This window comes from Rhinoderma darwinii, chromosome 10 (assembly GCF_050947455.1).
Source record: "Rhinoderma darwinii isolate aRhiDar2 chromosome 10, aRhiDar2.hap1, whole genome shotgun sequence".
NCBI lineage: Eukaryota > Metazoa > Chordata > Amphibia > Anura > Rhinodermatidae > Rhinoderma > Rhinoderma darwinii.
In genome coordinates, this window is record NC_134696.1 from 96,486,817 (window position 1) to 96,497,435 (window position 10,619).

The window sequence follows — 10,619 nt, forward strand, 5'->3', positions numbered from 1 at the left end:
ATCTCGGCAGTGCTCAAGTGAATAGGTAAGATCTCCAACATCAGACACGGGCCAGCACCCTTCGCGCATGAAAGGAGCGCCGCCTGATCGACTCTGTCACTCTTCCCCTCTTTGGTCCCCCATGAAGTTTAACAGTTTTTTAATTGTATAATTTTGGGTCACGATGCAGCATAATTGCGGTCAGATTCCCTCCCTGATGACGGTGGTATCCGAAGAAGCAATGAAGGTTTATAATGTAATAAAGGAGCCTCCTGCCACATGCTATTAATTTTCAGATGCCAGGATCCATAGGAGTCATCGGGAAGAGCGCATAAGAACGATCATTCTTGTTGTACTTGATGCATTAAGGTGGAAAATTTGACAAATAAATTAAGATTTATTTTTATACCCAGATTGTGGGGGACATAGAAAACGAGAAAGAGAGTCCAAGTGGCGCCCCCCGAGAATGAATACATATCCAAGTGTACCCGCTTTGATGACATCGTGCATGAGTGAGTGTACGTCAGCAAGTTAACCAGTGGTTGTCTATGTAAGTGAGTGTATGGGTAATTGCCCACGCGCACAAGCGAGCATTCAAGAGGACGCGAGCAAACACTTGCCCACATAGATGTCAGCGTATGCCATGCATGAGGAGGGAAAGATGGCAAGAGGGTCCTGCACAGGGCACCACCCACCTTGAAGCCAGCCCTGTTGTGAAATTTCCAGTTTTGACAATGAATTGGGGGGGGGGGGGGGTCCAGCTATAAGGGACGCCAATTCGATAACAGACTCAGGTCAAGGGGGATAAGATGGCGGCTGCGTTGTCAGGAAGTCTAGAGAAATGTAGGTGAGTTAGGTACCACTGAGGGTCGGCGGGCATGTTGGAAGGAAGACAACGAGGTTTGATTAAGTGGCCAGGTACAGGGGGTGGGCGCTGGTTTATATATAGGGAATGATTAGGAGAACCATTTTGTTAAGAGGGAAGAGCTTGCCCACCCTCCCAACTTGTAAGAAATGTATTTGTAAGTGGTTGGTTTGATTGCATCGTAGGTGAGTTAGGTACCACTGAGGGTCGGCGGGCATGTTGGAAGGAAGACAACGAGGTTTGATTAAGTGGCCAGGTACAGGGGGTGGGCGCTGGTTTATATATAGGGAATGATTAGGAGAACCATTTTGTTAAGAGGGAAGAGCTTGCCCACCCTCCCAACTTGTAAGAAATGTATTTGTAAGTGGTTGGTTTGATTGCATCTCTACGCTCTGATAAGGGCCGGTTGGATTTGTTGGCAAGCAACGAGCTCAACAGCAGAGAAACCTCACTAGTGGGGGAACATGAGCTGTTTGGTAGGATCCCAGGTAAGGTCCTGGACAGCCACAAAGCCAGCCGGAATGGTATGCAGTTGCCCCGGATATTGACCGATGGCAGACGGGTTCAGTCTGTCAAGCGGTATGGACGCCAAGTGTCCCGGCTTATAGTGTGGTGTCGCGATTGGTCGGGCTCCCTTCTCTCTGCATATTCATGATAAGAAATGTTAACCAAATGGTCTACCAGTCATTGTGCTGTGCTTTAATGAGGGTGGAGGTCTGAAGAGACTAGGGATAATAGCATGTGTACTCCTTTTGACAAGCTTTGAGTGACCCTTAAAACGAGAGTACCCATTCAAAAGGACTGTGCACGACATTGTGTCTCTCATCGATCACTGCTCCATCGGGCTCTGGAACTCCAGTAGTGGTGCCGAGTAGAACAGCGGTCACATTCTCTATTCGGACAGACACATCGCGGATGCTGATGCCACCTGAGTGCATAACCCAGACAGTCCACAAAAGATAGCAGTAAACCACCGCAAGAACCCGTAGAGGCACCTGTACGTTTCGGAGGGCGAGATATTCAGGATCTGTGGTGCGGTCGGGATAATAATAATAATTTTTATTTATATAGCGCCAACATATTCCACCGCACTTTACAGTTCAGCGGGTACATTGTACAGATAATATCAGACATTGACAAAACTCATTTACAATTCAAACAAGAGGAAGGAGGACCCTGCTCGCAAGAGCTTACAATCTATGAGGAGATAAGGGAGACACAAAGTGTAAGAAATTCTTAAGTACAACAGTCCAGCCGTCTTTTATACATACGGGGTAGTAACATAAAGCTGCATGAGCCGTCACCAGCCAGTGTCAACATATGACAGACATGAGGGTGCAAGCAGTGTGGGGGATACTGCTGAATGAAGGGGCCTTATTACTAATGTAAAAAGGGGGGCCATGGAAAGGAGTCAGATTAGGGAATGTTATAGGCTGGTCGGTCTAAAAAGATGTGTTTTCAGGGCACGTCTAAAACTGTGGATGTTGGGAATTAATCTGATTGTCTGGGGTAGCGCATTCCAGAGGACGGGTGCAGCACGAGATAAACCTTGGAGACAGGAGTGGGAGGTTTATGGTGGATGTTAATCTAAGGTCGTTGGCAGAATGTAGAGCCCGAGCAGGGTGGTAGACAGAGATGAGGGAGGAGGTGTAAGGAGGTGCAGAACTGTGGAGAGCTTTGTGGGTGAGAGTAATAAGTTTCAATTGAATTCTGAAGGGGATGGGCAACCAGTGCAGTGACTGGCACAGGATAGAGGCGTTGGTATAGCGGTTTAGTGCAGTGACTGGCACAGGGTAGAGGCGTTGGTGTAGCGGTTTAGTGTAGTGACTGGCACAGGATAGAGGCGTTGGTGTAGTGTAGTGACTGGCACAGGGTAGAGGCGTTGGTGTAGTGGTTTAGTGTAGTGACTGGCACAGGGTAGAGGCGTTGGTGTAGCGGTTTAGTGCAGTGACTGGCACAGGATAGAGGCGTTGGTGTAGTGGTTTAGTTTAGTGACTGGCACAGGATAGAGGCATTGGTGTAGTGGTTTAGTTTAGTGTATTGACTGGCACAGGGTAGAGGCGTTGGTGTAGCGGTTTAGTGCAGTGACTGGCACAGGATAGAGGCGTTGGTGTAGTGGTTTAATTTAGTGACTGGCACAGGATAGAGGCATTGGTGTAGTGGTTTAGTTTAGTGTATTGACTGACACAGGATAGAGGCGTTGGTGTAGCGGTCTAATTTAGTGACTGGCACAGGATAGAGGCATTCGTGTAGTGGTTTAGTTTAGTGTATTGACTGGCACAGGATAGAGGCGTTGGTGTAGCGGTTTAGTTTAGTGACTGGCACAGGATAGAGGCGTTGGTGTAGTGGTTTAGTTTAGTGTATTGACTGGCACAGGGTAGAGGCGTTGGTGTAGCGGTTTAGTGCAGTGACTGGCACAGGATAGACAGAATAGACGAGGAGACAGCATGCTTGAGAAAGCTCCTGCTGGACTGAAACGTTGCACGGGTGATTAAAAAGCTGACATATGTTGGAAGTGCGGTCTCCTCGTCTATTCTGTCTATCTGATATTGGGGACCGCGGATCCGGTCCTATTGAGGCGTGCACCCACTTGTGGTCCAGTGCTGTGGTAATTTTCTAATTTGGCACAAGATAGAGGCGTTGGTGTAGCGGTTTAGTGTAGTGACTGGCACAGGATAGAGGCGTTGGTGTAGCGGTTGGTCAGAAAGATGAGCCTGGCTGCTGCATTGAGGATAGATTGGAGAGGGGAGAGTTCAGTGAGGGGAGGACCGACTAGTAATGAGTTACAGGAGTCAAGACGAGAGAGAATCAGAGCAACAATGAGAGCTTTGGCTGTTTCCACAGTATGAAAAGAGCGGATTCTGGTGATGTTTTTGAGGTGAAAGTGATTGTATGTGAGGAGTAAAGGAAAGATCGGAGTCGATAGTGTCCTGGTAGTCTGTGTGGTAGAGGGCGGTCTCCTCACGCACAGCTGTGTACGGTACTATGCCAGGGCAAGAGCTGGGGCGCAGCAGAGTTGGGTGGGACGTCGGTGTTGGTGTGGTCTCCGAGCCTGTGAACGGGATCTGCTTGTTATGTTCCAGTTTATTGGGTTGGTCAAAAACAAAGAGAATTCTCACGCACGACCTCCTTCTATAGCCGGGATTATAACATAACACATACACATGGATTTTTTTTCCCTTTTTGGGGGTAGGCGGTTCGGAGACGTTGATCTGGCCCTGGTATGTGGCGTGTACCAGACTCTCGGCAGCTGCTGTCGTCCTCCACTCCAGCATGTCCTCTCCCGCCCAGTCACTCTGTCACCCCCTCCTCTTTTATTTAGTTTCTGTGGTTTACATTACGTAGAAGCACCGCCTCTGTGACGTCACATCCACAAGTTGAACAAGTAGGAAGAAAGAGCGAAGAGCAAGGTACGTAATATGAGATCAATGTATTTATAGGAGCTCAGACTACGGAAGAGGGAAAGGAAAGAGGATATTAACAGGGAAACCATGCAGGGTCAGATCTTATAAAACTCAGCACTGCTGTGATAAGATCTCCTGCCGTCTGCACTTTCAGTTTTATTTAACGCTATGTTGTTAGAGTTTGGCATTGCATGCTGGGAGTTGTAGTTTCATGACATAGAAATTATCGCCTTTTATTATTGCAAGCGCAGTATTAATTTATATTAATGTAGAGTTAAAGGAGTATTCTCATCACAGACATTTATGGCATAGCCACAGGATATGCCATAAATGACTGATAGATGCGGGTGCCACTTCTGGGACCCGTACCTATCTCCAGAACGGGGGTTTCCCAACCCTGTCCCTCCGGGTGAGGCAGCTGATGGGAGAATAATGGAGAGGAAGCCGGGATTGCAGAAACCGCTGAGCTTGATGTGCTACAAGCTTTTCGCAACTACTATTCACTTCTATGGGAGTTTTGGAAACAGCCCAGCACAGCGAGCTCGGCTGTTTCCGTCATCCGTCATAAACGAGGTGGGACGGGTTCACAGAATCCCTGTTCTGGGAATAGGTGCATCTATTAGACATTTAAGACATATCCTTTGTATATGCTATAAAGGTCTGTGATGAGAATACCCCTTTAAGATTTCTAGTTTATACCACAAGGTCTTCAAAAAATTACACATCAGTCTAAAATTGTCAGAAAAGTCTGATTAGTGAGGGGTCAGGCAGTGGAGATACCAGGCACGGGCTGGTGACAACTATCTATGGAGATTTACCCTTGCATATACAGTCGTTCATTATTAAAACTAATGGGATTTAGGGTTAAGGGTATCAACACTTTTGTAAATAACCACTTTGCAAAAGGTTGATTATAAACATCAGTGTTTTGTGTATTCAGCTCCTATGTAGACATATGTGTCTCGAAGGTTATAGACTACTAAGAGGCTACGGCTCTGGCAGGCCTGGCCTGCCCATGTGTTACATGGTTGGCTATTTATTTGAACGTAATATTACATTTCCCCTGTAGCGAAATTGTATGGCCAGCCAGGATATCCCCAGGGAAACAATTTTTAAAGGCTATGTACACCTTTGAAGTTTATATATATATATATATATATATATATATATATATATATAAAAACAGTGAATCAGTGTGTTTGGTGCAACTTTCTAATTACTTTTTATTAAAAATTATTTTTGCTTTTTTAGATACAGCTGCTTTGTATCCTGTGTACAGAGCAGCTGTATCTAGCGTTGAGACCTGGATCCGTCAGGTCAGCGGGACTGACGGGTTCAGTGACATCGGGTCCTGTGTGACCGTTCATAACTTGTCAACGATCGATTACAAGCAGAGCAGGGACACGCAGGACCCGCTGACACTGAACCCGTCAGTCCCGCTGATCTGACAGGTTCAGGTCTTAGCACTGATAAATAAAAATGTCTAACAAAAAAAAAAAAGATTTCTAAAATGGTGTACATAGCCTTTAAGGTGGCCATACACATTAGATGTCGACTTAACCCACTGACTTCGGCAGGACTTACCGACCTTCTAATGTGTATGGCAGTGTCCCAACTCTCCTCCGATGGAAGAGAAGGGTTGGGCTGTTGTATTTTAACATGCCCGATCCTTTTGTTTGTAGGGGAGAAGCCGGTGCGGAGGTGTCTAGCAGCGGATTACTTTCTACTCCCTATTGATAATACATGCTGGAGCGTGCGTGTGTATGGAGGGGGTCAGAAGCCGAACAAGGGTTTACCTGACAGCTACCTAAAGCCTATGGCCAACTTTAGAGAAGTGGTTGACTTCATGAGACAACCTCTTAACAATTGGTGGGGAAGTCAATGTGACAGTGTCCTCCGCATAGACATGAATGGAGCCCGGAAAATATAGGCATGATTTTTTAAGTCTTCATTTATTCGAGCTCTCTGAGGCTGATCGAGCATCGGTATAGAGCTGATCTACTATCGATCTTCATTAATATGTTCTAACATGTATATTGTTATTCTTTCCCTCAGTCCTGGAGATTGAAGAAGGTTAAGAATATGGATTGCAAATATTTGGTTCCTGAAAATGAATTGCGGGAGATGAAGAACTTTTTTGAAAACAGAGATTTTGCAGAAGCCATGGAAGGTGTGAAAAAATGTCTGGAAGACATTGACCAAGTCCCGTTGAACATTGCGGTAACTGGAGAATCAGGATCGGGGAAGTCCACTTTTATCAACGTTATCCGTGGTCTAAATGATGAGGAAGAAGGCTCTGCTAAGACTGGTGTTGTGGAGACGACCATGGTCCCATTGCCTTATTTACATCCACATCACAGGAACGTGAGGTACTGGGACCTTCCTGGGATAGGAAGTCCAGGTTTCAAGCCAATGGATTATCTGCAATTAGTTAAGTTCAATCAATATGACTTTTTCTTGATCATCACAACGGAACGCTTCCGAGAATGTCACGTATTGTTGGCACAAGCCATCAAGTCCATGGGGAAGAAGTTCTATTTTCTGAGATCCAAAATAGATTCGGTATTGAAAGGATGTAGACGAGGAAGGACCAACTGCAATGAAGATGAGGATATACTGAAGAAAATCCGTGAAGACTGTATTAATGGTCTTCGAGCTGGAGGTATTGAAAACCCTAGAGTCTTTCTACTCTCCTGCCTGGAACCAGAAAAATACGACTTCTACCTCATCCAGAAGACTCTTGAGGATGAGCTTCCAAGTCACAAGAGACACATATTCCTTTTGTCCCAGCCCAATTTTTTCCACCAGGCCGTGGAGCAGAAAAGAAAGTCCTTTCTAATGCAGATATGGCAGTGGGCGATCGTCTCGGCTATGAACGTTACGACGTCGCAATGGTCGGGAGTAAACAGTGGGTCGACTGTTCCATATTTATCCTCCAATGGTGATCTCACCCTCATGGTCAACGTATTGAAAGAATACAAAAAAGCCTTCGGTCTGGATACAAGATCCCTTAATCAATTAGCAGACACCTTTGGTAAAGATCTTGAAGACTTGAGATCTGTGATTCGAACCTCCACGGCTTCTCAGGAGATAACTCTCGAATTGGTTTTTCATCACTTAAAGAGCCAAGGATTGACAGACATGGGTCGAATAGTGACGGCATGTGTGATTCAATTTGTACCGCAGATAAGCGCGTTGGCAAATGGAGGTGTCGCCTTTGGAACAACTTATTGGATACTCAGCAGCTTACTAGCAAATATGGCAGAAGATGCAGCCAGGGTGCTGTCAAGGGCATTAGAGGCTTCTGATTAGATGGTCTGAATTACCTTTCACATGAGAGATCACCTCCCAACATCATGAGGAAGCATTTTAATTGCTGGTGGTGCTTAAAACAATTGTGTAAGTCCTTGGGATGGACTGACGGAATGGAGCATAAAACCTTATCATCGATACATCATCTATGTACCCACCATCCAACTCCCATTCAGTTTTACAGAATACAGGCTGTAATATACAATAGAAAGAATATTGATACTAAAAGATGATACACTTTAGTGTCCCTTTTATATCTCTTTTATGTAAGGAATATTGATTGATTGAACGACTATGTCTAAGGCCTCACGCACATAGCAGAGCCAGGCGCACGGAGGCTGTATGTGGCACACGGAGCCCATATTACAGAACGGTCTATATAGTAAAGGACCGTATTATGGAGGTATTCTCCCCTGAAAGCAACGTTTCTAGAGAAGAATAAGCCATCCAGTAGATTAAAACATGCCACAATCTGTGAGAAGAAGCTTCTGTGCGCCTCTGTATGAAATCGGAGAAATTAGGAGGTACAGTAGGACCCAAGGACTTCTACAGGTGCCATTTCATGGCTTTATACAACTAGAAACTTGTACAAACCTCTAATACAGTCGTGTGTATGAGGCCTTAGCTGGAAATATTAAAAATAGTTGTCACATTTAATATTATGAAAAGAAGTAAAACAAAGAAATTAATTTTTTACCAATATACACCAAATTCGGAAGTTCAGAAAAAAAAAATTTTTTTATCGCACACCATAGACATCACAATTACCTGCTCCCACTCTTAACGCTGTCTTGGGGTCATTTGTTAGTCAGATCTTTCGTTTAGGCCGCATTGCTGTTCCGTGTGTCATCAGTGTTTGCTGCGTGATTTTCGCGCATATGGCATCCTTATGACATGCGGTTTTGCTTTTTAGAAAATGAAATGAAGGCGGTGGACTTATTTTTCCCTTCATTTCTTGAACCGTTGCGCGAATAACAAGCAGCACACGGAAGTGCGTCCGTGTGCTGCGCGTGATTTTCACGCACCCATTGACTTCAATGGGTGCGTGATGCGCAAAAACCGCTAAAGTATAAGACATGGAGAGTTTCACGCAGCGGACACACGCTGCGTGAAAATCACGGACTGTCTGAACGGCCCCATTGACTTACTTAGGTCCGTGCGACGCACGTAATTTTCACGCACGTATCACGGATGTGAAACACGTTAGTGTAAATAAGGCCTTACTACGTACATTTAATCACTTTCACGCTCCTGTCATTTTCACCTCAAAAACATCTTCAGAATCCGCCCTTTTATTACTTTGGAAACAGTCAAAACTCTCATTGTCGCTCTGATTCACTCTCGTCTTGGCTACTGTAACTCATTACTAGTCGGTCATCCCCTCACTGAACTCTCCGCTCTCCAATCTATCCTCAATGCAGCAGCCAGGCTCATCTATCTTACCAACCAATACCTCTACCCTGTGCCAGTCACTACACCGATGCCTCTACCCTGTGCCAGTTACTGCACTGGACCTCTACCCTCTGTAGTCACTAGTTGCCCATCCCCTTCAGAATTAAATTGAAACTTATTACTCTCACCCACAAAGCTCTCCCCATTGCTGCACCTCCTTACATCTCCTCCCTCACCTCTGTCTGCCACCCTACTCACGATCTACGTTGTGCCAACGACCTTAGATTAACATCCTCCATAATCCGAACCTCCCACTCCCGTCTCCAAGACTTCTCTCGTGCTGCACCCGTCCTCTGGAATACTCTACCCCAGACAATCCGATCAATTCCCAAAATCCAGTTTTAAACGTGCCCCGAAAACACATCTTTTTAGACCGGCCTATAACATTCCCTAATCTGACTCCTTTCCCTGCCCCCACTATTACATTAGTCATGAGAACCCCACCCCCTCATTCAGCAGTATACCCCACACTCCTTGCACTCTAATACACTTCATGTCCGTCATACACTGACACTGGCTGGTGACCGGCTCATGCAGCTTTATGTTACCACCGCATGTGTATAAAAGATGGAGGACCATTGTAATTAAGGCACGTTTTACATTTTGTCTCCCCCCTATTTCCTCATAGATTGTAAGCTCTTGCGAGCAGGGTCCTCACTCCTCACCATGCATTACCATCACGTCGGCAGCACATCTCCCTATTGACACCGCAAAATGTGCTTCCGACAACAATAACATTTTGTGCAGCATAAACGATACGATCAGCCGACAAACAAGCGTTTGCTCGTTCATCGGTTAATCGTTGCCCTGTTTACACCGGGCAAGGATCAGGAACGAGCGATCGTATGAACGCTCGTTTGCCTGATCATTGGCCCATGTAAAAGGGCCTTAAGCAACCAAAATATTTTTCCTTTTAAAGTAACCCTCTAGATTTAGGAGTGCTGGAGACCCCTTTAATCTCGGACAGTGCTCTCCAACCTGCGGCTCTTGAGTTGTTGAAAAACGACGACTCCCAACATTTTGGAATGAAGGCCACAGGCTCATCGACTCCCAACCAATGCCCTATTCTAAGTCCAAAGTTGGAGACCCTTGTGCTGAGCGGACAACCACTATAAAGTCTATGTTCCCTTTTGGTAGAAATTTTATTTTTATTATTAAATTAATGTGTTTTTAAGAAACTTTGAAATTGACTTATTCCAAAACAATGTTTACTTTTTACAACACCGCTTCTATGTATACAAAAAGTGTTTTTTGTTTTTTTTAAAGTCAAGTTTAAAACACAAATAATAAAATAAAAATATTTGCTACCAAAGGTGTGCACGGCCTTTAAACTAAAAATCCACACCGCATAGCGGAGGAGCATCTTCCAGTACCAAACCATGGAGTACATTGCCCGGTATGGTAGGGATTCTCTCTCCGTCTTCCCATACTCACAGTGCGCTTACCTAAACCGCGTGCACATAAAGAACCCAGATGGTCTTCCTGATGGACAATTATAATGACATTCACCACTCAGAGCGGATTTCCACAATAGTTTTGCGGCAGTGATTATTTCCCACCTCTTCCAGCAAAGAGCAGAATAGAAATAAGGAATATAAACCACTTCA

General features: G+C 45.2%; 1 protein-coding gene across 1 annotated transcript; it reads left to right on the forward strand.

Annotated features, from left to right (window-relative positions):
- Positions 1-3,774: 3,774 nt before the first annotated feature.
- On the forward strand, positions 3,775-10,564 carry LOC142662252 (interferon-inducible GTPase 5-like). The gene is made up of 2 exons (XM_075840379.1): positions 3,775-4,254; positions 6,304-10,564. The coding sequence occupies exon 2, from the start codon at positions 6,331-6,333 to the stop codon at positions 7,558-7,560; it is 1,230 nt and encodes a 409-aa protein (XP_075696494.1). The 5' UTR covers positions 3,775-4,254; positions 6,304-6,330; the 3' UTR covers positions 7,561-10,564.
- Positions 10,565-10,619: the final 55 nt, after the last annotated feature.

Bases quoted from the DNA above. Each gene is read 5' to 3' on its own strand.
- LOC142662252 (XM_075840379.1), top strand. From the start codon at position 6,331: ATGGATTGCAAATATTTGGTTCCTGAAAATGAATTGCGGGAGATGAAG.